The sequence below is a fragment of the Lepus europaeus genome, chromosome 18 (genome assembly GCF_033115175.1).
Source record: "Lepus europaeus isolate LE1 chromosome 18, mLepTim1.pri, whole genome shotgun sequence".
NCBI lineage: Eukaryota > Metazoa > Chordata > Mammalia > Lagomorpha > Leporidae > Lepus > Lepus europaeus.
Genome location: NC_084844.1, coordinates 68,912,001 through 68,938,799, shown reverse-complemented (window position 1 = coordinate 68,938,799; position 26,799 = coordinate 68,912,001). Strand labels below are relative to the sequence as shown.

Sequence of the window (26,799 nt, the reverse complement as noted above, 5' to 3'; positions counted from 1 at the left end):
ATATTCATAGGATCACCAGCATCATACCTCAGCTGTTATAGTACTGGTGGGTTTAAATGCAGCCTACATGACATAGGACCACATTTCCAACTATCGGTGGGTCCAGTATGTTTGTAAAAGAGATGCCAGGGACAGATTTACGAGGACAGATTTATGACTGGAGTTTTCAGAAGCAGAACTTAGGGCATCTTCCCTCCCTAGACAAGATATCAGTGGACAGCTGCTTCACTCATTAATTGTGAGCATCCACTTTTCAAGGTTTGTGTTGGATGGGGTTCATTTCTCTTTCTTTGTCTCAGGTTGTGTAAGACCCCTTAAGCAGGCGTCCCACAAACCCACAAACCGGACCCCAGAAACACAGACTCCACTCCAATCGATGCAAAAGGCAAGAGGAAAGTTTATTACATTTGCAAATGGGCCGTCTCAGCAGCACCCTCTGGTAGGGTGCAGAGAGAGAGAGCGGCCCCCAACATCAGTTTCACAGAGTATTTAAGCTAAAAACTACACTATTAGCATACCTGATTGTGTTACAGTTTCATTGGGCAAGCTACAGGTTACTAGTATTTTTATTGGGCAAATAAATGGTTGCTAGGTAAGGGGCTTGGGATGGGGGTCAGGGATAGTTTCTTCTTATCAGCTTGAGGAAGCAAGGCGGAGGATGGTACGGGCTGTCCATGCTCTGCAGTCTTTTTTCTTTTCTTATCAGCTCAAGTAAGCAGCTTAATTAAGCAGGGAAGGGGGGTTCCGGTGAGCATGGCAGGACAGCAGGATAAAGGGGCTTGGGAAAATTCCATCAGGCCAGGGGTGGCAACAAGACCTTGGTATGTTTCAACAGGATGACAAGCTGCAGGGCAGCAGTAAAGCAATAAAACAAGATAAGGGGTTGGGGGAATAGGTTACAACAGGATAAGGGTTAGAAGCTTTTCTTTCTTCTTTGTTCTCTAAAGACAGCACATGTCCTGCAAGCTCAGCTATTATATAGAAGCAGAAAGATATGGTTAGCATTAGTTTTAGTTCCTTTATTCTGGCTCAACTTAATCCTTATAGTTGTGGCTGTATTTCTTCTACAAGGCCATGGAATCATAGCTGATGATTTATTTGGCTGCTTTTCATTTTCTGTCTTCAGCTATTTCTTCTCCGGTTAGCAAGGTTGTCAACTGTTTTTACCTGCCACTGATCCCTTTGCAAAGTGAAAAGTGAACTAAAATTAATGCAAGTCTACTGTGTTGTCAATAACTGGAGTTTTTTTTTTTTTTTTTTTTTAAAGATTTATTTATTGGCCGGCACCACATCTCAATAGGCTAATCCTCCACCTGTGGTGCCAACACACCTGGTTCTATCCCCAGTCGGGGTGCCAGATTCTGTCCCAGTTGCCCCTCTCCAGGCCAGCTCTCTGCTATGGCCTGGGCATGCAGTGGAGGATGTCCCAAGTGCTTGGGCCTTGCACCCACATGGAAAACCAGGAGAAGCACCTGGTTCCTGGCTTTGGATCAGTGCAGTGCGCCAGCTGCAGCATGCTGGCCACAGCGGCCATTGGAAGGTGAACCTATGGCAAAGGAAGACCTTTCTCTCTGTCTCTCTCTCTCACTATCCACTCTGCCTGTCAAAAAAAAAAAAAAGATTTATTTATTCATTTGAAACTCAGAGTTACACAGAGAGAGGCAGGCAGAGAGAGAGAGAGAGAGACATCTTCCATCCGATGGTTCACTCCCCAATTGGCAGCAGCAGCTGGAGCTGTGCTGATCTGAAGCCAGTAGCCAGGAGCTTCTTCTGCATTGAAGCTGTTTTTTAAAATAATTATTTGCTTATTTAAAAGGCAGAGTTACAGAGTGGCATAAGCAGAGATAGATGGCCTAAGCTGTTCTGATACAAAACCAGGAGCCAGGAGCTTTGTCCAGGTCTCCTAGGTGGGTGCAGGAGATGAGGGATTTGGGCCATCTTCTACTGTTTTCCCAGGCCACAGCAGAAAGCTGGATGCAAAGTGGAGCAGCCAGGATCCCAACTGGCACCCATATGGGATGCTGACACTGCAGGCAGTAGCTTTACCCACTATGCAACAGTGCTGCCCACTAACTGGAGCTCTTTTAATCTGAGTTTGCATAAAGTGGAGAATTACAGCATCATAAATACAGATAAGTAACAGTTTTTCTCTGCCTAGTACTTTACAGTTACCCAGTGATCCAGTGAGAACCTTATATTCCACACTGTGTAATTAAGAAGGGCAGTTATTTGTCTTATTTTGGGTTCTGTGTTTAAACCCGTGACATTTTTGACATGGGAGGAAATTAGTTCTACAATTTCATAGAGACTGGTCTGTGGAAGCATCTATAGAAGTTATAACTGTGAGAGTGGTAAGAAAGAAGAAGGGAAGAAATAAGTGCCCCTTGCCCCCCACAGAGATGTCCACATAGTGGAGTAGAAGATGTGCCCTGGAAAACTATGGCTGACTTTCCATGACAAACTGTGTTTGAGTGCTTCACATGTTCTGATAGAAAGGTGTTGCCACCAGGTTACTACTATATTTATTTATTTAGCTAGTTTTTAAAGATTATTTATTTGGAAATCAGAGTTACACAGACAGAGAAGGAGAGGCAGAGAGAGGAAGAAAGAGAGGTCTTCCATTGGGTTCATTCCCTCAATGGCTTCATCATTGTGAACCTTGCTCAGTTCCTGGCCTATACCTTTCCTTTAACCGAGTACTTTGCCATGTAGTAGCCCATGAAAACTGCAGACTGCATAAATGAATGAATACTTTGATGGTTGTGATTTCTTAGAGGAATATCATAAGGGACAGAAGGAATAAAAACAAAAAAAAAAGTATCCTCAGTTTATAGAAGGTATACTATTTTTACAAGCGACAGAGAGAGGAAGAAGAAGGAAAGTAGTGAGACTGGAAAGTTGTGGCAAATATAGTAGGCACTGGTCAAATTTAACAGGCCCATTAGAAAACATTAAGGTTTCCTTACTGCCATGTAGACTCTGCCCTCTAGAGGTGAACAGGGTCCTCTAAAGCCACTTGTTGCACAAATGAAAACCCAAACATTGTCTTCTCCCACAGATGGAGTCTGCTATTGGTTTTGATATATGTTTTCCTAATGGTGAGTGATATTGAGCATGTTCATATATGTCTTAACCATTTATATTTCTTCGTCTGAGAAATATCTATTCTGATCATTGCCCATTTCTTTTTTTTTCTTTTTTTTTTTTTTCTGACAGGCAGTGTGGACAGTGAGAGAGAGAGACAAAGGTCTTCCTTCTGCCATTGGTTCACCCTCCAATGGCCACCGTGGCCGGTGCACTGTGGCCGGTGCACTGCGCTGTTCCAAAGGCAGGAGCCAGGTGCTTCTCCTGGTCTCCCATGGGGTGCAGGGCCCAAGCACTTGGGCCATCCTCCACTGCACTCCCGGGCCATAGCAGAGAGCTGGAATGGAAGAGGGGCAGCTGGGACAGAATCTGGTGCCCCAACTGGGACTAGAACCCGGTGTGCCGGCACCGCAAGGCAGAGGATTTGCTTGTTGAGCCACAGCACTGGCCTTGCCCATTTCTTAACTGTACATTTTGCTTCTTGTTTAGAGTTTTTCCAGTTCTATATATGTATGTTCTGGCTATCAATCTTTTGTCATATGTAGAGTTTTCAATGTTTTCTGCCATTCTGTTTGTTAATCTTCACTCTGATGATTACTTTGTTGTGAAGATGTATCTTAATTTGATACACTCAAATTCATATGTTTTATTTTTGTTACTTGTGCTTTTGGAATCTTACCCAAAACTGTTCTCTAGCTAATGTTTCATAGTTTCCTCTATCTTTACTTAGTTTTTGGTTTTGTATCTAGATTTTTAATTCATCTTGAGTTGCTTTTACATAGTGTATGAGGTGTTGGGGTATATTTTCAGGCTTCTACATATGGATAATCACTTTCCTCTAGACCATTTGCTAAAAGGAATCTTTTCTCCTGTTTGTTTTAGTTTCTTTGTTAAATATGAGATGAGTTGCCTATAGAAAAGTCAGTTTATTTCAGCTGCCTATTCTTTTCCATTGAACTATGTGTCTGTTTTTCCAACAGTGCTAACACTGCCTCTATTTTTTTAGGTTTTTTTTTTGAAAGGCCAGACACTTCTTCCAAGTCTTTCATGTGGGTGCTAGCACCCAGGAACATGGGCCATCTTCCACCGATTTCCCAGGTGCATTAATAGGCAGCTGGATGGGAAGTAGAGTAGCTGGTCTCATAGCAGCAACATATGGGATGCAAGGTCAAGGCTCTAACCCATTGCACTACAGCACCAGCCCCTTCCTTATTTATTTCTGCAGTGATCTTTCATTATTCACTTTTTCTACTGCCCTGCAACTTGATTCATTCTTGTTTTTCTCTGGGTACTGGAGGATGGTAGTAAGTTGCTTCTGGGATATCTTTTTTGTGTTTGTAAATAGTTGGTCATCTATAGTCATAGTTTTAATTTTTATATTTCTCTGCCAATCATGAGAACCTTCTAGATGACTGCATGAAATGTTGGCAGAAATGAGGATGTATTAATTTGCTAAGAAAATACCACAGAGAATATGATTTAAATCATGGGATTTTACTTCTCAGAGTTGTGGAGCTTGAAAATATAAGATTAAGGTCCTAAAAGGCTCAATTTTTCCAGAAGCCTTTCTCCCAATGAGACAGACACATATATCATTTGACCTGCTTAAAAGCACTTTCTTGAGGTAGAGTCATGTTGGTGGTTAGCACTTCAGTGTTTGAGCTTTAGGGAGGCACATTTCAGTCCATAACATCAAAAGGGGCCCTGTGGTCTGCTACAATGACAGCCATTTCTAGGGAGGACAGAAAGTTTGAAATCAGCGTTAGGATTTCTCACAGTATTATTGTCAGTGCTATCTCCATACAATGTGCATTCATGTACACACAAACAAAAATACCTGTACATATAAACGCATTCTACAGTGGAAATGTCTGTTGGTTGTGTACAGGTAACATCAATATAATAATCCATAAGATGGCCTATAAGCAGACATTGAAAAAAAGATTAGAAAGAATGACAACAAAATCTTCAGTTACCTATATTTATGTATATATGTATGATATTCAATATTTATAGTTGCTAAAAGATGAATGCTGATGTGTGAAAAATAAAAGCTAAACCTTACCTTACAATATTGCAGCCTATTCCACATGAAAGGTGTCTTCCTAAAACCATTCATTGGGCCCACTCTGTGACATAGTAGGTTAAGCCTCCACCTGCAGTACCAGCATCCCATATGGGCACTAGTTTGAGTCCCTGCTTCTGCACTTCCAATCCAGCTCTTTGCTAATGGCCTAGGAAAGCAGTGGAATATGATATCAATGCTTGGGCCCCTGCACTCATGTGGGAGACCTGGAGGAAGCTGCTGATTCCTGGCTTCTGGCACCGGCTTCAGATTGGCCCAGCTCCAGCCCTTCTGGCCATTTGGGGGTGAACCAGTGGATAGAAGACCTCTCTTTCACTTCCTCTCTATATCTGTAACTCTGCCTCACAATAAATAAATACATTTTTAAAAACCTTTCACATTTTACATTTCTTAATTTTTAAAGATTTATTTATTTGAAAGTCAGAGTTACAAAGAGGGAGGAGAGCCAGAGAGAGAGGTCTTCCATCTTATGTTTACTCCCTAATTGGTTGCAACTGCTGGAGCTGTGCTGTTCTGAAGCCAGGAACAAGGAGCTAGTTCTGGATCTCCCACATGGGTGCAGGGGCACAAGGACTTGGGCTGTCTTCTACTAGTTTCCTAGGCCATAGCAGAGAGCAGGAGTAGCTGGGTATTGAATTGGCCCCCATATGGGATACTGGCACTTCAGGCCATGGTGTTAACCTGCTGCACCACAGCACCAGTCCATCATTTTAAATTTCTGATACTCTAAAGTAGCACAGGACTACATTACATATAAGAAAGATGCATTCAAATATTATAAATCAAGTGCATTTTAGCAGAAGTTTTAACAAATACTTCTGCTTTTCTCAGCATTATGTATTAAATTAATGACATAATGAGTCATTGTCAGGTTTTTAGCTCTTTGACAGCCACTTATAATACTTAACAGTTTTTCAAATTTATTGCTAGTGTATTTTTTTCAACACATGCACTGGATTTTACCAGTTTAGTGAACATGGAATTGCCTATTCTAGGATTTGCATTTTATGCATTTTCATGGCTCACATAATCAACATCTGCAAAGCCTCTAAAAGACATAAATAATGACATGAATCAGGTTTTTTTAAAAAAGATTTATTTAGGCCGGCGCCATGGCTCAATAGGCTAATCCTCTGCCTTGCGGCGCCGGCACACCGGGTTCTAGTCCCAGTCGGGGCACCGATCCTGTCCCGGTTGTCCCTCTTCCAGGCCAGCTCTCTGCTATGGCCCAGGAGTGCAGTGGAGGATGGCCCAAGTGCTTGGGCCCTGCACCCCATGGGAGACCAGGAGAAGCACCTGGCTCCTGCCTTTGGAACAGCACGGTGTGCTGGCTGCAGCGCGCCTACCGCGGCAGCCATTGGAGGGTGAACCAACGGCAAAAAGGAAGACCTTTCTCTCTGTCTCCCTCTACTGTCCACTCTGCCTGTCAAAAAAAAAAAAAAAAGATTTATTTATTTGAAAGTCAGAGTTGCACAAATAGAGGAGTGGTACAGAGAGACAGAGACAGAGAGGTCTTCCATCTGCTGATTGTGGCCCAGTTGGCCACAATGGCTGGTCTGCGTCGATCTGAAGCCAGGACCCAGGAACTTCTTCTGGGTCTCCCACGTGTGTGCTGGGCCCCAAGGACTTGGGCCATCTTCTACTGCTTTCCCAGGCGATAGCAGAGAGCTGGTTCAGAAGTGGAGCAGCCGGGACTTGAACTAGCACCAATATGGGTTGCCAGCACTGTAGGCAGCAGCTTTACCTGCTATGCCACAGCACCAGCCCCACATTGCATCTTTTTAAGATGATATGGATTTAAGTTCATGAGAAATTAGCATAGTGGGAACTGATAGATATGGATGATTCAGGATGGGCTTGTTAAGAATGGTAATGTTAATTTTCTTATAAAATAAAAATCAAATATGATTAGACATAAATGAAGACTAAATTTTATTAGTGGTGATCCAGAAAACACTGATCTCAGGTCTTTTTCTTCTAGTGTTAAGTTTATGTTTTAAAACTCATATTAAGTGAACAAATTTCATGTAATTTATATATACAGATTTAAGAGCAAACTGATACATCCTACCCTATCTTCCCTTTGTCTCATACTTCCAACTCCCTCCTTCTTGTTTTATTTTCTTTCAATTTTTACAACTGCATGCTTTGATTTTATTTTAGAATCACAAGCTTCAACCCACTATAAGATAAAGAATTCAAGTAGTAGCAGAAATATCAATGAGTATATTTTCGATACTCTATCAAAGAGTACAGAAAAGTTCTGTGAGCAATAACCAAATCTCAAAATGTCAATTTAACTCATGCTACATTTTGTTGTCTATATATTAATTACCACCAATCAGAGAAAACATATGGTATTTGTCTTGTGGGGACTGGCTTCTTTCACAAAGCATAATTGTTTCCAGTTGCATCCATTTAGTTACAAAAGATAGGATTTCATCCTCAATTATGGCTGAATAGTATTTTAGACTGTATATATAGCTCATATTCTTTTTCCAGTCACCAGTTGATGGACATCTGGGTTGATTCCATGTTAACTATTGTGAATTGAGCTGTTATAAACATGAGGGTACAGATAACTCGTGCATATGCATATTCTATTTCATTTCATTTGAATAAATTCCCAGGAGTGGGATGGCAGGATCATATGGTATATCTGTTTTCAGATGTCTGAGGAACTTTTATACTGCCTTCCATAATGGCTGTACTAGCTTCATTCCCACCAACAGTGGGTTAGGGTACCTTTTTCTCTACCTCTCCACCAGCCTTTATTGTTTGTCGACTTTTTCAAAAGAATTCTTTATTTGAAAGGTGGAGTTACAGAGAGGGAGAGGCAGAGGCAGAGAGACATAAATATTTTATCTGCTAGTTTATTCTCCATATGACCCAACAGGTGGTGCTGGTCCAATCTGAAGCCAGAGTTAGAAGCATCTCCCTGGTCACCCAAGTGGGTGCAGGGGCCCAGGTACTTGGGCCATCTTCTGCTGCCTTCCCAAGCACATTAGCAGGGAGCTGGATCAGAAGTGGAGCAGCCTGAACTCAAAATCACATTCATGTGGGGTTCTAGCACTGCAGGCAGCAGCTTAACCTGCTACACAAAACCCTCCATCTCCTGACTTTTGGTTTCTGTATGAGAGCCATTCTAACTGGGTGAGGCAAAAGGTCATTGTGGCTTTTATTTGCAGTTCTCTGATGGCTATTGTTCCTGAGCATGTTTTTCATGTGTCTGCTTGCTACTTGAAATCCATCCTTGGAAAAATGCCGATTTATATCCTTTGCCAATTTCTTGACTGGATTGTTTGTTTTGTTGTTGAGTTTTTTGAGCTCTTTCTAGATTCTGGATATTTTACTTTTTCAGTTGCCTAGTTTGCAAATATTTTCTTCCATTCTGACAGGTGCTTCTTCTTGTTGAATGTTTACTTTGCGGTTCAGAAGGTTCTTAGCTTGATGTAATCCCATTTGAGTATTTATACCTTTATTGATTGTGCTTCTTGGAGCCTTTTCCAAGAAGGCTTTGCCGATGCCAGTATCTTGCAGAGTTTCCCTGATGTTTCCCTCTAGGAATTTGATGGTATCACATCATAGATTTAGATCATTGATCCATTTACACTGTATTTTTGTATAAGTTGTAAGGTAGAGATCTTGTTTCATTTTTCTGCATGAGAAGGTCAAATTTTCCCAGCACCATTTTTGAAGACTGTTCTTTGTCCAGAGATTTCTTTTAGATCATTTGTCACAAATTAGTCGGTTGTAGATTTGTGGATTAATTTTTGGGGATTCTACTCCACTTCATTCATCCACATGACTTTTTGGTGCCAGTACCAGGCTGTTTTGATTATAACTGTCTTGTAATAGGTCTTGAATTTTGGTATTATGAGGCTTCCAACTTTGTTTTTGTTGTTTAAGATTCCTTTAACTATTTGGGGTCTCTTCCATTTCCATACAAATTTTAACATTATTTTCTCTGGATCTCAGAAGGATGTTGTTGGTATTTTGATTGGGATCATATTGAATCTGTGATTGCTTTTGAGGGGCTGGTGCTGTGGTATACTAGATTGAGCCTTTGCCACCCACACTGGCATATCACATTGGCATCAGTTTGTTTCCTGGCTGCTGCTCTAATGATCCAGCTCTCTGCAAATGGGCAGGGAAGTCAGTGGAAAATGGTTCAAGTACTTTGGCCCCTGCACTCATGTGGGAAACCCTGGAGAAACTCCTGGCTCCTTGCTTCAGATCAGCCCAGCTCCAGGCATTGTGGTCATTTGGACTCAATTACGTATTTCTTTTATGAGGATTTTTGCATCTATGTTCATCACAGATATGTTTCTTTCTTTTTTAAAAAATTTTAACTCTACTTACAGGTAGAGTTACAGAAAGTGAGAGAGAGAGACAGGGAGAAAGATCCTCTCTTCACTGCCTCACTCACCAAATGGCCGCAATGGCCGGATCTGTTCTGACCTGAAGTTAGGAGCCAGATGCCTCTTCCTGGTCTCTCATGCAGGTGTAGGGGCCCAGGCACTTGGGCCATCCTCCACTGCCCTCCCAGGCCAGAGCATAGAGCTGGACTGCAAGAGGAGCAACTGGGACCAGAACCAGCACCCACATGGGATGCCAGATCTGCAGGTGGAGGATCAACCCAGTGTGCCATGGCACCGGCCCTCATCAGGGATATTTTTCTATAGTTTTCTTTTTCCACTGTATCTTTTTCTAGTTTAAGAATCAAGGTGATGCAGGCTTAATAGAAGGAGTTTGAGAGGATTGTCTCTCTTTCAATTGTTTTGAATAGTTTGAGAAGAAATGGAATCAGTTCTTCTTTAAAAGTCTGGAAGAATTCAATAATGAGGCTGTCTGATCCTGGACTTTTCTTTGTTGGGAGGGTCTTTATTACTCATCCAATCTCTGTCTTGGTTTTTGATTTATTTAGCTTTTCTATGTGTCTTTATGACTGAATTTTGGTATATTGTATATGTCCAGGAATCTCTTCATTTTTTTCCTCTAGGTTTTCCAATTTGTTAGCCATCACAACAGATGCCCACATCCTATATTGCAGTGCTAATCTGAGTTTTGGGTATTCCACTTCCAAATCAGTTTCATGTTAATATCCCCAGGAAGCAATGGATGATGGCTCAAATCCTTTGATTCCTGTCATCTAATTTGGAGAACTGTAACCTAAATGGGGACTTGAGAACCTGGTCTTGCATAGTTGTTGTAGCCATGTAGAAAGTGAAGCAGCAGATGGGAGATCTCTCTGCTTCTCTTTCCCTCTTTCTTTGTCTCTGTCTCTGCCTTTTTTATCATATTAAAATATTTAATTATTTATTTGAGTTACAGAGAAAGGGAGAGACAGAAATCTTCCATTACCTGATTCATTTTTAAGATGACTTCAATAGCCAGAGTGTGGCCAGGTTGAAGCCAGGAGCTTCTCCTCCAATGTGTGTGGCAGCAGCCCGGCACTTGGTCCATCTTCCACTGTTTTTTCAGTCCATTGGCAGGGAGCTGGATCAGAAGTGGAATAGCTGTTACTTGAACTGGTGCACATACAGGATGCCAGTGTAACAGATAGCAGCTTTGTCCACTGCACTACAACACCAGCTCCTCTTTCTGCCTTTTGAATAAATAAATCTTTTGAAAAAGAACTTCGGGTAGTAAAAGTCATCATGACTGAGCAATGGCAAATTGATTGAAGTGATCTACTTTTTTAAAGATTTATTTATATATTTGAAAGGCAGCACTACAAAGAGAGAGTGGGAGAGATTGATCTTCCTCCTCAAATGACTGCAATGACTGTGGCTAGGCCAGACTGATGTCAGGAGCCAGGGGCTTCTTTCAGTCTCTTACACGGGTACAGGAGCCCCAATATTTGAGTCATCCTGTGCTGCTTTTCCAGACACATTAGCAGGGAACTGGATCAGTTTGGAGCATTAATGTCTATGATACTCTCCTTGCAGTTAAAGAATTTGGAATCCATTTTGATTATGGGTGGGCCAAGTACAACAGCTTCCAATTGTCCAAGGTTTGGACTAGATGGGTTCTGAGAAATTTTGTTAAAATAGTTATTAATCATAACTCTCAGCTTAAGGTTTTCTTACCAAATTTTCATGTTTGCTGATGTTAATATCTATGGGAAAATTGGGTCTCTGGATTGCAACCAATGAAAGCATCCAGACTAACAGTAAATAAGGTCAATAGTCAGCAGAATGGTGTCCAGCTGAACTTAAATAGCTTTTCTTGTTTGGTAGAGGGGTAACCTCCTGCATTATACTGACATACTGACACAGACAGTAGATATTGGAGCCTGTCCTTTGTGCCAAATGGAGAATGCCACATTTTGGTTCATTTTTTATATATATATATATATATATATATATATATATATATACACACACACACACATATACATATATATATATACACATATGTATATATATATACACACACATACGTACACACAGATTTTATTTATTTATTTGACAGGTGTAGTTACAGATAGTGAGAGGAAGAGACAGAGAGAAAGGTCTTCCATATGCTTGTTCACTCCCCTAATGACTGCACCAGCTAGAGCTGGGCCAATCCAAGCTAGGAGCTTCCAGGTCTCCCACATTTTTGCAGGGACCGAAGCACTTGGACCATCTTCTACTGCTTTCCCAGGCTATTGCAGAGAGCTGCATGGGAAGAGGAGAAATGGGGACTAGAACTGGTGCACATATGGGGTGCCAGCACTGCAGGTAAAGAATTACACCACTGCACCACAGTGCTGGCCCCAGTCTATCATTAATTAAGGACACCTCAGTAACCATGCTCAGGTTTTACTGTCCTATGTTCATGGGCAAAGTCCTAGCAGACAACATAGTTTGGAGAATCATAAGCACAAGTTGTGTAGGAGACTTCATTTCTCATACAGCACAGTTAATAACAAGGTTCCAAGAGGGGAAATTACTTGCATCATAGTCTTTGACAACTAATGGACATCACAGGTGATCTAGAGAATTTAGGTTTGTGAACCCCTAGAGTGAAAAAGTCACTGAGAACACAAGGACAGTGCCTAGAGTTTATTTTGATGGATTTTAGCCCCTTTCATTGGAGGGAGGCCCAAAGAACCTGGACTGATTTGTATACCTCAGAAGTGTCTTTTCAAGGTGAAGGCAAACTGAGACTGAGGGGCTTTTGGAAAAACTTTGAACAAAACACATTTGCCATACTTGGTTAAGACATAGCATTTATCTATTGAGATGCATCAGATGTGTTAACATTAGGTATAAGGTACAGTGGACATGGTGGATGGCACATAGCAATATGATTTTAGTAATCTATCATGAGGTGCTTTGTTTTTACTGGATTTAGCAGGTATAATTGGGCTACCTAATGGGGTATAGCTTGAATAATCACCTTTCTGTTAAATAAATCTGAGGTAGTAAATGTTAGTATATGAAGACATTGAGTTTTCTTTTTTTTTTTTTTTTTTGTTTTTGAGTTTTCTTTTATTGGGCCTTCTTGGTTATTTTAATCTGGGATCTGCAAATTCTCATTTTCTCTAGCCAAGTTGTAACTTGAAATCTTTATTTTATTACACATCATGTTGGACTAACTCTGCCACTTCTGGGATTTTTTTTAGTACATCTGACAACTGGAAATTTAGACAATAGTATAGTTAAAATGAGATGTACCAAGTAAAGTACTTATTTTTCTTCTGATACATATTTTGGAATTCTTCTAAAATTCCTATTGAGTACTCTTGTTAAATTTAGTTGCACCCCTGGTTAAGACTTATTGGAGCCACTCTACCGATTACATCTATGAAACTTTGTTAATAAATGCATATAGAACCTGGGAAAGTTGATTTATATCTTATGCTGTAGAGACATAAGACAGAACATCTTTTTATCTTTTTCAATTATATAATTTAAAAATGAATTTTAGGTTTTCAATAGGATCAAATTATGTACTTTTCAGAAATGTATACATGCAGTCAACTATAATTTATGCATTTTACATTTTCCTTCTTTAGATTTTTAAAAAGCTTTACTGGTATTGCTGCTGTGATATAGCAGGTCAAGCCCAGCTCTGGCCATTGTGGCCAGTTGGGAGTGAACCAGTGGGTGGAAGGCATCTCTGTCAATGCTTCTCCTTATCTATAACTCTTACTCTCAGATAAATAAAGAAATCCTGTAAATATTTAAAAATAAAAAATAAGGAAGACTGACCTCCCTCGAGTTGCAGAATAAAGTCACTGAAAGGTAATTACCAGCTCAGAGATGATACAGGAATTTGAACAGCACAATTCAGACATTATATCTAGTAAAAATTGACCAATAGCTGTGGGCCAAGAGTCAGTGCCCAATGACACTACCACTCAAATCATAATTTCATGTCCATTCTCACTTACACAGGAAAAGGAATAAAAGCAGAAAGTCCATGGCATCCCTATATCTGTCTCTGGGCTTAATTTGTGGGAGAAACCACAAATTAAGTTCAGATCTCAAAAAAATAAAGTTTTGTTAAATACTTAACTAAATGGAGTGATTCATAGATGAATTTCAGGAACTTTTGGGTAAAGAATTACCAGGTAGTGCAATTTCAAATATTCATGAAGATTTTAGAAGGCACTCACCCCAATTTCCAGCCATTTTAATACACTGAATAGATTCAAATAATTTTCCTCACTGCAAAATATGATGCATTGATGGGTGAAAAAATGTTTTAGTAGGTAAGATCAAGCATCATTTTAAAAGATTAAAAATGAGTTGTTGAGGAACATTAGTTTCTTCGAATATTTTAAGTTAAAAAAATTCTTGGCGTCTTTCCCTGAGTATCTGTAAGAAGTATATATTTAGGGAGCTGGTGCTTTGGTGCAGCAGGTAAAAGCCCTGGCCTGCAGTGCTGGCATCCCATATCGGCCCTGATTCCAATCCCAGCTGTTCCACTTCTGAACCAGCTCTCTGGTATGGCCTGGGAAAGCAGTGGAAGATGGCTCATGTCCATGGGCCCCTGCAGCTGCACAGGAGACCAAGTAGAAGTTTCCATTCCTGGCTTTGGATAGCTCAGCTCTGGTTGTTGCGGCCATTTGGGGGGTGAATTAGCAGGTGGGAGACCTCCCTCTCTTGCTCTACCTCTCTCTGTATCTCTGTCTTCCAAATAGATAAAATAGTCTTAAAAATATGTGAGGTTTTTAGAACCATATTTTAATTATCAGATTTAAAAATAACAATAAATTTAATGACAATTGCCAAGAATTCTTTCCACATTTAAATTTTTCCACTTATACTATGTTTCTTTCAGATGCAAATATGTCAAACCAAGAATTACTGAGGAATTGGATAATTATGTGGGTATCTCATGTGGTTAGGAAAGTTCTGATATATCCCCTCTGTGTCCCAGGAGGCTGATTTTCCAGCCGATATATGGATCATCTTCATTTCTTCCTAATGGAGGCGTGCATTGGTATCTGGGAATCTAGCCTCATCTGCCCATGATGTCAGCAGGTCAGGACCATGGGAAATCTCCTCTGGCCTCCTTCTCAGCATGTGCCATTCCAACCACTCCCACCATCTTCACAGAATTCCTGACCCCTGGGGCTTTCCTCATATGCTCAAGAGCTGTGTGGTTGGTTTCTGTGTCTGTGGGTGTTAGTGTGAGGGTGAAAGGAACCTTGGAGAGCAGGACAGGTGTCTGTCTCTTGGTGGCATAGGTGACAGCCATAGATCTGAGGTGTTAAGTCAGGTATTCAGGTGCACCCTGTAGATCTTGGCTGGTCGAGGAAGAGACACCAGTGGCACAGCCTCAGTTCTGGAGCTGGAGAAAGGGTGAATTTTTATTAACATATTTTAGAAAGTTGAAATTTTAAGGAATTTTTTGGTCAGAAAATGCTGCACTGAAAGAAGACTGGAGAAAAGGTGAATAAAGTTGAGATTTTAAGGATTTTTTTGGTCAGAAATTGGTGCACTGAAAGAAGACCAATGTGTCTCCAGGTGTACAGAAGACAGTTCTAAAAATTCTGTAGGAAGTCTGTCTCATCCAAGACGGCAATGGGATGGAGCTGGGGGTTCAGGCCATTTGGGATGAAATGTGTGTGGGTGAATGTCTATTGCACCTCTGTCACTATTTACCTGTCTGTAAGATTAGCGCTACTAGTGAAATGTCCCTGCATTCCCTGAGAAATCCTCGTGAGGTGTGTGCAGGCTGACTTACACTATGTGGCAATTGCAATTTTGGGGTTTCATGGTATATCATCTTCTAGAAAAATTTCTGTTTTCCTGCATTGTGTAGCCTACCTTGCACTACACTTTCAAGGTTACAGAACTTTATACAAGGCCTAGTTTGCAAAAATGTGGAAGTTTGGATACTCTGTGACAATCCCGTTTGCAGAGAGAGAGATGTCTTCCATTTGCTGATTTACTCTCCAACTGGCCACAATGGCCAGAGCTGCACCAATCCGAAGCCAGGATCCAAGAGTTTCTTCCAGGTCTCCCAAGCAGGTGCAGAGGCCAAAGGACTTGGGCCAACTTTTACTGTTTACACAGGCCATAGCAGAGAACTGGAACTGAAGTAGAACAGCTGAGATTTGAACTTGCACCCATATGGGATACAGGCAGCTGCTTTACTTTTGAAGCCACAGTGCCAGTCCCCAAAATGACTTTCATTAGTGTAAATTTTACTGAACATAGTTTATTTGAACAATAACTAAGTTTTATTGTTTTTGTTGTTACATTGTCATTTAATAAAATTTTGGCAATGCTTTCATTAAAGCAATGATAACTTCTGGTTAATCTCTGCCACTTAATAGAGGTGGGGGCACTTGCCTATATATTTCCATGTTTAAACGTTTATTCCTCCATGGTGAAGTTGACATTTTCTCTACTTATATATTCAAGATTCTTTATTCATTTTATCTCTCCTTTTTCTACAGTGCTATGTAGAAGGAAAGATGAGAAATTTTCTTTTACATCCTTGCATTCACGTTTTCTTCCAGGTATGATTCAGGGCACCTCCAGATATTTCAAAAAGCAAAGAAAATTAATACATCACCTGCAAATTGTGTACTTTTTAAAACATATTTATTTTATACATTAGAAAGAGTCACAGAGAGTGATAGAGAAAGAGAGCAAGAGAGAGACAGAGAGAATCTTTTATCTGCTGGTTCATTCCCCAAAAGGCCACAATGGTCAGAGCTGAGATAATCTAAACCCAAGAGGCAGGAGATTCTTCTCTGTTTCCCACATAGTTGCAGGGGTCCATGCATTTGAGTCATCCTCCAGTACTTTCCCAGTCATATTAGCAGGAGCTGTATCTGAGGTAGAGAAGCTGGGACTCAAATTGGCACTCATATGGAATGCTGGCTCTGCGGGCTGGGGCGTTAACCCACTGGGCGATCACACTGGCCCCTGTAAGTGGTTTTTTTATTCCCCAGCTTTTATACCATAGGTTTGATCCCCTGTTGAATGCTTCTGTGTGGCTGTCCAAATGCTCAACAAATCTGAAATGAAATGGCATTCTTGCTTCTTCTTCCTCCATACCCATGTAGAAGATATACAACTGCCATTGTTTGTTATGTGACAGAGTTGACATGTTGACCAGGAGTGTTTTATCCCAGGTGATGATAGCATTTGAAGACCTGGCTGTGTTCTTTACTTGGGAGGAATGGCAGAACATGAACCAAGCTCAGAAAATCCTGTACAGGGATGTGATGCTGGAGACCTACAGCAGCCTGTCCTCCATGGGTGAGTGACACTCTTCACATGCCCAATGGTAACATTTTCTCGCTATTTGACAAATAAGTGAGCACTATTCATAAAGTTTAATGAGGGACAGGTATAGAATTTGAGTCCATGAAGAATCTGAATATCTACCACCTGGGAAGGATTTCAAATTGGAACATTTGTTGCATAGCTTCTGGACCAAGCTGTACTTCTTTAATTAACCCAAGATAGTGATTTCACAAAGTCTACATTGTTTCCATTAATAGGGCACTGCATGACCAAACCTGACTTGATCTTCAAGTTGGAGCAAGGAGCAGAGCCCTGGATGGGGGAAGAATGCCTACATCAGAGCCTTCCAGGTCAGTCTGCACATAACGGGCAGGGAGGCCAAAGTAGCAGCAGTGCAGCAGATGTTGAGTGGTGTTCTTTCCATGAGTTTTTCCCAAGTCTTACTCCTGAAGACAGCTGGTCTTGTGATTCAGACACAGACATTCTACAGTATCTATGGAGATCAGTATCTCTGGTAAAGGCAAAGGAAATGAAGTTTTATGTGAAAATGAACAACTGATGAAAAACCTCCAGAAACTCAAATTATCACAGAGGAGTGTTTATAGAAAGAAACAAGAGGAGGTAACCAGGGCTGACGTCTGCACAATGAGTTAGAAATCAATTTTCAATAATTGAGCAGATTCTGGGTTGCAGAAACAAATTATTTAAACTGGTGGGAATGTATAGCCAAGGTGGTATATTGGGACTTCCTGTAACTGTTGTAGTTCAAAGAAGCTGAGGATATCAGGTTTCCTTAGAAATATGGGGAAACTGTAAGAGTGAAGATAAAACAGAGATTTTCATTAGAAAAATTTCACAAATGCTGTTTCCCTGGGAAGACAGAACATGAGACAACCACATATTCAAATCTTGTCCCATGAATGTGATCCTTCTTAGCGTATAGACACATTTCACTCTTTACCTTCAAGGAAATGATCTAGTAAAACTCCCATATTTATGGTTGAAATATCACAGAAGTATAAAACCCACAATTTTTCTAAAATTGAAAAAGGGGCTTGCACTGTGGCTCACTTGGTTAATCCTCCCCCTGCAGTGCTGGCATCCCATATGGGCCCTGGGTTCTAGTCCCAGTTGCTCCTCTTCCAGTCCAGCTGTCTGCTGTGGCCCAGGAGGGCAGTGGAGGATGGCCCAAATGCTTGGGCCCCTGCACCTACAAAGGAGATAAGGAGGAAGCAACTGGCTCCTGGCTTTGGATTGGCATAGTTCCAACCGTATTTGCCATTTGAGGGGTGAGCCAATGGAAGGAAGATCTTTGTCTCTGTCTCTGTCTAACTCTGACAAATAAATAAATAAATAAAAATACATTAAAAAATGGACAGGGAAAAATTGGTTTCTAGATTACAGATGAATATATTTATTAAATATTAGTCCATTCTGTGAAGTCTTATTCATTTTTGTGAAAGTAGAAAGAGGGAGAAACAGTGAGAAATATATTTTCTATTAACTCCCCAAATACTAGCAACAGTTATGACTAATCTGAAGCCAGAAGCCTGGAATTTCACCTACTCATCTCTATCACAGGGTCCCAAGCACATGAACCATTATCTGCTGCTTCCCAGTATATATTATCCCAGAGCTGTATTGGAAGCAGAGTAGCCTCGGCTTAAACTGGCACTGTTTTGAGATACAGGCATCTCAAGCAGTGACTTAAGACATCTTACCACAAAAACCACTCAATCATACTTGAAAAAAATTCTGTTAGTAAACAGGATCATGGATGAACATTGGAAAATCTATGGATACAATTTAATATATTAATGTATTATGGAGAAAACCTGTATATTCATAAATATGTATCTTCTAATCATTTTGTTAAAATTTTATGATGGAATGAGCATATGAGCCTGAGCCATTCTCCCTCATTGCCCAAAGGATATAAACTTTGGAATGTATTCCTTGCCCTTGAAACTCAGTTGGGTCTCACAGCCTATTGCCTTCATACCCCACCTGCATTATTTTCCAGGTTCCCAAGGCCCCCCACCCAGTTCCTGGAATTCCCCTCCACTGCTGCCCCCTACCCCCATGCCCAGCCTTAGCCCTCCTTATAAAGGTCTAGCCCCTGGGAGTTGGGGCCTTCTGCCACCTGCTCCATCTTGTACACACAGCCAGTTAGTCACCCACCTCTGTGGATTAATTTTCTCTGAATAAATTCTGTCTGGCTGTAAATTGATACACTGTCTCCTCTATTCTACAACTCTTTTCCTAACATTTTGGTGCCCTGTGTGAGGAGACACCATTGCAGAACTTTTCCTAACATCTTATCCCTCTTAAATACAAGTAACTTCATTCCTTTTACATGAGTATGCTAGGAGAAGCAATTATATTTGATTTAGTGACATTTTTTTTTTTCTCACTTCAGTTGCCATGAAACTGGATGAACTGATTAAAACCAACCAGAAAAGTCTGGAGAAAAATCTGAATCAGAATGTTATGAAAAATAATAACACATTAACTCCCAAGAGAGTTGAATTCAGAAAAACACTTAATTTAAGTATAAGCCATATTCCAAAACTGAGTATCAAAAAGAGAAACTATTCAGGAATAAAACCTGAAGAATGCAGTGTATGTCAGAATGTGTATCCCCATTGTGGGCCTGATCAGCTACAAGCTGGAGAGAAATTTGATGCTACTACGGTACCTGGGAACACTCTCCAGTTCTGTGAGCCTCTTAATCAACAGCACAAAATTCAGACCATGGAGCAGGCACTTGAACAAATTGGACAAGGGAAAGTCTTCAAAAGGAAGAATATATTCTATGAATCTGAGAAGCTTTTTATGGTAGAAACCTGTAATAAGCCAACTGCTACTATTGGCAAGACAACTCAAATACTACAAGATTTCCATAAAAAGTCTAACCTCAGTATACATCAACAAAGTCCCAAAAGAGAGAACGTTTATAAGAATATTGGGCCTGTGGGACCTGTCATTTACCAATCACATTTTAGAATGAATCATAGACCAAATATAGAGAAGAAATCGTATGCATGTAAAACTTGTGGGAAGTCATTCAGTAATAAATTCTGCCATCCCCTCCATCACAGCACTCATATAGTGGAAAACCCTCATGTGTGTAATGATTGTAGAGAAACCACTCACCAGAAGTCAGGTGTCATTAGACATGAGATAATTCACACAGGGTTGAAATCTTATAAATGTAATGACTGTGGGAAGTTCTTTGACCAGAAGAAACACCTCATAAATCATCAGAGAATTCACACAGGGGAGAAACCTTATGAATGTAATTATTGTGGAAAAACTTTTGGCCAGAAGTCACAACTCAAAATGCATCAGAGAAGTCACACAGGGGAGAAGCCTTATGAATGTAATGACTGTGGAAAAGCCTTTGGCCGGAAGTCACACCTCATAAATCATCAGAGAAGTCACACAGGGGAGAGGCCTTATGAGTGCAATGACTGTGGAAAAGCCTTTGGCCAGAAGTCACAACTCAAAAAGCATCAGAGAATTCACACAGGGGAGAAGCCTTATGAATGCAATGACTGTGGAAAAGCCTTTGGCCGGAAGTCACACCTCATAAATCATCAGAGAAGTCACACAGGGGAGAAGCCTTATGAATGCAATGACTGTGGAAAAGCCTTTGGCCAGAAGCCACACCTCATAACTCATCAGAGAAGTCACAGAGAGGATAAGTGTTATGAATGCGGTGACTGTGGAAAAACCTTTGGCCGGAAGTCAATCCTCAGAAATCATCAGAGAAGTCACACAGGGGAGAGGCCTTATGAATGCAATGACTGTGGAAAAGCCTTTGGTCCCATCCTTGCATACCGAGGATAAATCCCACTTGGTCTGGGTGGATGATCTTTCTGATGCATTGTTAGATTAAATTGGCCAGAATTTTGTTGCGGATCTTTGCATGTATGTTCATCAGGGAAATTGGTCTATAATTACTTTCTCTGTTGTAGTTTTTTCAGGTTTAGGAATGAAGGTGATGCTGGCTTCATAGAAAGAATTTGGGAGAATCACCTCTCTCTCAATTGTTTTGAATAACTTGAGAAGAATTGAAGTTAGTTCTTCTTTAAATGTCTGTCAGAATTCAACAGTGAAGCCATCCAATCCTGAGATTTTCTTTGTGGCAAGGGTCTTTATTACTGATATCATTTCCATCTGGTTGTGGGTGTGTTTAGTTTTCCTATATCTGTGTTGCTCAATTTATGTAGGTTTTATGGATGTCAGGATGGTGGAAAGCCTTTTTGCTGTAATTCATAACTCATAAGATATCAGAGAATTCACACAGGGAATTTTCTATATGACCTTTTTGTACAAGTTATATCTCATGAAATATTAGAGAATTCACCAAGGGGAGAAATGCATGAATGTAATAAATGTGAATAAGCCTTTGTGGTGCAAATCAGACCTCATCAAACATAAAAGAATTCTCATGGGGAGAAATTTTATGAATGTAATGACTCAGAGCCTTTTACCATAATTCAGCCCTCACTGTACATCATCAAATTCATATAGGGAAAAACCCCTTTGAAAGTAAAATCCCTTTAATTAGAAGCCATACCTCATAAGACAACAGGGAATTCACATGGGAGAGAAACATTATGGGTGTAATGAGTGTTGGAAAGCTCTGCCCAAATCTCTCCTTATATCAGAATGCACAACATATATATCTAATGAATGAAATACATGTGAGAAAGCCATTTCACATAAGTAATGCCTCATAATCCATCATGGAGCTTGAACAAGGGAGAGACCTTAACAATATAATGAAGGTGGAAGAGCTTTTCCCCAAAATTCATGTACGTATTGTGATAAAACCTTTTGCTGGAAATCACATCCTATCTAACAGACTCATGTAATGGAGAAAGCTTATAAATATTATTAGTGTGAAAAGATTGTCAGAAGTCAATGGTACATCAGAGAATTGACACAGGTGGTTTCTTAGGAGTATAATGATTGTGTAAAAACATTTTCTTTATTTCAGGCTTGTATAGATATAGAATTCACAAAAGGTAATATTCTTTGCATGCTGTGAATTTGATAAAACTGTTAGCCAGAAATTAGACATCAACAGACTTCAGAGGATTCATAAGGAACAAAATTCCATGCAATGACTTTGGAAAAAGTATTTCTGCTGTAAATCAGTCTTTAATTCCCATGAACAGACTCACAAATGAGAAAACATGCATGCATAGAAAAGTTTTGTACCATAAATTATCTCTAGATGGTAAACTAATAATTCACACAAAAGAAAAATCATGAGTGTAATGGAATTGGGAAACCCTTTGCTGTAAGGCAGATTTCCAGGAAGCTTAGCAAGATTACAGAAAAGTCTCTGAAAATGTAACATGTCTGAAAGAATTGTTAGCATCACAAAGTGGAGGATAGCTCAAGTGCATGTGTTTTTGTGACCTGGCATCCAAATTGGTATCTCTTTTTCTTTGATGAATTCCTTGTTTATTTATTGAACAGATTTAGAGACAAAGTATTCCTGTCCATTGATTTACTATCATATGCCCACAATTGCCATGGTAAGGTCTATGGCAAAATCTGAGTGCTGAGGGCTGTGAATCTGATTCATCACGGATAATGCTGAAGACATTGGTTCCTGGTTTTTACACCGCTATGCATGGAAATGTTTTTCTAATTTCTTTTTCAAAGAGTTCATTGTTAATATAAAGAAATGCTCCTGATTTTTAAAATTTTATTTAAATAATTTGTGATCAGTGTGTACTAGTCAGACATTATTACAGGGTGTAGTGCAGTATTTGTACACATTTACACAGTAGAAACTGATCAAGCTAAGCAACTACAGTTTTATCAATTTGTTTAAAGATTTATTTATTTGAAAGACAGAGTTACAGAGAGAAGTAGCAGCAGAGAGAGAGAGAGGTCTTCCTCTGCTGGTTCACTCCCCAGATGGCTGCAATGGCTGGAGCTGTGCCAATTTGATGCCAGGAAACAGGAGCTTCTTCCAGATCTCCTACTTGGGTTCAGGGACCCAAGGACTTGGGCCATCTTCTACTGCTTTCCCAGGCCATAGCAGAGAGTTGGATTGGAAGAGGAGCAGCCTGGACTAGAACTGGTGCCCACGTGGGATGCTGGTGCTTCAGGCCAGGGTGTTAGCCCACTGTGCCACAATGCTGGCCCCCAAGCAACTACAGTTTAATTCTTCTCCATGATTTGAGACTACCAGCTCCTCTCTTCCAGTTCTTTACACAGAACCTAATATGGTTGAATGTAGTCATCTCATTATATTATGGAACACCAGAAGTTCCTTCTGCCTCTTTGTATTTTGTTACCTATTATCCAATCCCCTTCTATCCCTAGCTGCTTCCCTTCTCAGCCTCTAATAATCACAGTTCTGTGTTCAGATCCATTATTTTCTTTCACTTCCACATGTGACAAGGACTATGTGACATTTATGTTCCTGTTTCTGGCTTATTTCAATTAATTTAATAATATTTTGTTCTTTTTTGTATCTAAATGATGTTCCCCTGTCCATTTTTTTCATTGATGGACAGCTAGATTGGTTTCAAATCATGGCTGCAGTGAACTGTGTTATGGGAAAATTGCTGTATCTTTGATATGCTCTTCTCATTTCCTTCTAATAAAATTTCCTTCTTATATATAGCCAAGAGCAAGATAACTGTCAAATAGTACGTCAATTTTTATCTTTATTTTAAATTTTTGTTATTTATTTGAAAGAGTTACAGACAGAGGTAGAGACACAGAGAGGTCCTCCATTAGCTGGTTCACTCTACAGATGACTACAAAGGCTGGAGCTGTGCCATTCTGAAGCCTGGAAACAGGAGCTTCCTCTGGGTCTCCCACGTGGGTGGATGGGCCCAAGGACTTGGGCCATCTTCTTCTGCTATCCCAGGACATAGCAGAGAGCTGGATTGGAAGAAGAGCAGCTGGAACTAGAACTGGCACCCAAATGGGATGCTGGCCCTTCAGGCCAGGGTTTTAACCCACTGCACCATAGTGCTGGCCCAAATTTTTATCTTTTTTAAGGAGTGACCATACTGTTCTCCATAACAACTGTACTAATTTGTATTTTCACCCACCATATATGAAGGTTTTCTTTTCCCATATGCTCTCTAGCATTTGTTATTTTTTATCATTTTGGCATAAAGATGATATAATATTGTTCATGTTTTTGTGTATTTTGAAATCAGTTATTTTGTTTATTAAATATTTGTTTATTTGAAAGGTGGATTTAGAGAGAGAGAGGGATAGACAGAGATAGCTTTCATCTGCTGGCTCACACCCCAGAGAGTTTTAATAGTTGAGCCTGGGGCATGCTGAAGTCAAGAGCTTCATCCAAGTCTCCCACGTGAGTGGCAGGGACCCAAGTCCTTCGTCCATCTGCTGGTTTCCCAGGTGCTTTAGCAGTGAGCTAAATTGGAAGTGGAGAATCCTAAACTCAAAGTGAAACTCACATGATATGCTGGCCTCACAGATTGCAGCTTACCCCACTTAGCCACAATGTCAGCCTCTCTATCAATTTAATTCCTCAAAAATAGGTCAGTAATGTTGGCATCTATCTCATTTTGTTTTCTCTCTGTTATTATTCAACTTACTGATGTCTTATTTTTGTTCCCATTATTCCTCTCAATTGTTCTACCCATGGTCAGTAGCAGCTGCTGTGTTGCTTAAATGCAGTGTATGCTTTAGATTCCTCATTTACTGATTGCATGTCATTCTCATAGCACTTCCCTGAAGTTCTACTATGTCCCAAATCCTCTTCTAGGCACAGAATTCAGACCACTTTTCTGTTAGGCCTAGATCTTGCCTTTAACATACTACTTGGAATTTAGTAGCTCATGAAATCTGCAGACTGCATAAATGAATGAATATTTTGAGGGCTGTGATTTTGTGGGGGAACTTCATAAGAGACCGAAGGAATAAAATAAATCAAAAGTATCCATAGTATATAGAATGTATACTATTTAACAAGTCACAGAGAAGAGGAAGAAGAAGGAAAGTAGTGAGACTAGAAAGTTTGTGGCAAGACTAACAGGCACTGGTTGAGAACTTAATAAGCCCGTTAGGAAAGCAGTAAGGTTTCTTTATCTCCCTGTAGACTCTGCTCTCCAGAGGTGAACAGGGTCCTCTAAACCCACTTGCTGCACACACAAAAACCTGAGCGTTGTATTCTCCCACAGATGTTGGAGACTGATATTGTGTTCTGATTTATATTTACATAATGGCCAGTGACATTGGGCATAGTCACATGTTTTGACCATTTACATTTCTTCTGAGAAATGTCTATTCAGATCCTTGCCTGTTTCTTCACTGTAGTTTTTGGAGTTTTTCCAATATATATATAAGTTCTGGAAATCTGTAAACATTCAGAGTTTAAATTTTTCCTGCCATTCTGTTCACTGTATCTACACTCTGATGTTTACTTTGTTTTGAAGAAGTATCTTAGTTTGATATACTCAAGTGTCTGTTTTTATTTTTGTTACTATTGCTATTGGAATCTTACCCAAAACTATTGTCTGTTGACAATATTTAGAGTTTCCCTATGTTTACTTAGGTTTTGGTCTTTTGATTAGATTTTTAGTTCACTGTGAGTTCACTTTCACATAGTGTGGAGTCACATAGTTGGAGTCTATTTTCAGGCTTCTACATATGGATAATCAGGTTCCTCTGCACCACTTGTGAAAGAGATTCTTCTTTCTCCAGTTCATTTTAGTTCCTTTGTTAAATATGAGTTGCCAGTAGAAATTTGGGTTATTTCTGTGCTACCTATTCTTTTCCATTGAACTATGTGTCTGTTATTATGTCAGTGCTAACACTTCTTCTTTTTGTTTTTTACAGTTTATTTATTTATTTGAAAGGCAGAGTTACAGAGAGGTAGAGGCAGAGAGAGAGAGGTCTTCCACCCACTGGTTTACTCCCCAAATGGCCACAATGGCCAGAGCTGTGTTGATCTGAATCCAAGTGTTAGGAGCTTCTTCCAGGTCTCTATGCAGGTTCAGGGGCCCAAAGACTTTGGCCATTTTCTACTTTTTTCTCAGGCTATAACAGAGAGGGGTATAAGAAGTGGAGCAGCTGGAAAACATACTGGCATCCGTATGAGATGGTGGCACTGCAGGTGGTGACTTTACCTGCTTTGTCATAGTGCTGACCCCTGTAATATGTCTTAAAATATGGTATGATGTCTCTAGCTTTTTTTGTTTTATAATATTGCTTTAGATGTTAAGCATCTCTCATGTTTCTATATGAATTTTAGCATCATTTTTTTTAGCTCTGAGAAGAATATCGTTGGTATGTTGATTGGGATTGCATTGAATCTGTAAATTGCTTTTGGTAGTATGGACATTTTGATATTATTCTTCCCATTCACAAACATAAGTTTTCTGTGAGACTGTCAAAAAGCCTTGACAAAAATTGGACTTTATTACACAAAAATTGATCACTTTTTGTGATCATTTAAATCCATATTTTTGCACTAATATTTGATAAATAATGAGACTGAGCATTTTAGTAGGAGAAATTAAAAATATTTATTTTACCAATTTCTTCAAATATTGTTTAGATTTGATATTTAAATATTGTTTAGAGCCATTGTCTGTAGTCCCTCTAAATTAGGATCTTTTTGCTTTTTGCCTGTTAAGCTTGTCCCTTGATTCAAGAACCCTTTTTAATGTAATGTAAACTTAAAATTGTCGGAGGCCACCCAACAAACCACACAGAGACATGCACACTCAGTCAATTCATCACCACGTTTATTGCCTCATCGTGTTCCAGGCCAAAGTAGGGAGCCCGGCGATGAGGGACTGGAGGCAGTCTCCCTGGGGAAACCCTTCAGTCTCCAGCCGCGAGCACCAAGAAACACAAGGATATATACCCCAGGCCCCATACAGATAACATTCTTTGTGTGCAATC

General features: G+C 40.1%; 1 protein-coding gene across 7 annotated transcripts in view; it reads left to right on the top strand.

Annotated features, from left to right (window-relative positions):
• LOC133747078 (zinc finger protein 717-like) overlaps nucleotides 1-26,799 on the top strand; it is a 380,365-nt gene that overhangs the window by 22,532 nt on the left and 331,034 nt on the right. For 4 of the 7 annotated variants that reach the window (XM_062175224.1, XM_062175223.1, XM_062175226.1 and 1 more), the window contains 3 exons: nucleotides 16,761-16,887; nucleotides 17,133-17,225; nucleotides 19,295-24,054. The exons of 1 other annotated variant lie outside the window; for it this stretch is intronic. In XM_062175224.1, coding sequence (XP_062031208.1) covers nucleotides 16,764-16,887; nucleotides 17,133-17,225; nucleotides 19,295-20,727 — 1,650 coding nt within the window. In that variant the 5' untranslated portion in view covers nucleotides 16,761-16,763 and the 3' untranslated portion in view covers nucleotides 20,728-24,054. Of the gene's footprint in view, nucleotides 1-16,760; nucleotides 16,888-17,132; nucleotides 17,226-19,294; nucleotides 24,055-26,799 lie in introns of those variants that run through there. 2 more of the 7 variants (XR_009864270.1, XR_009864271.1) reach the window with 1 other exon arrangement.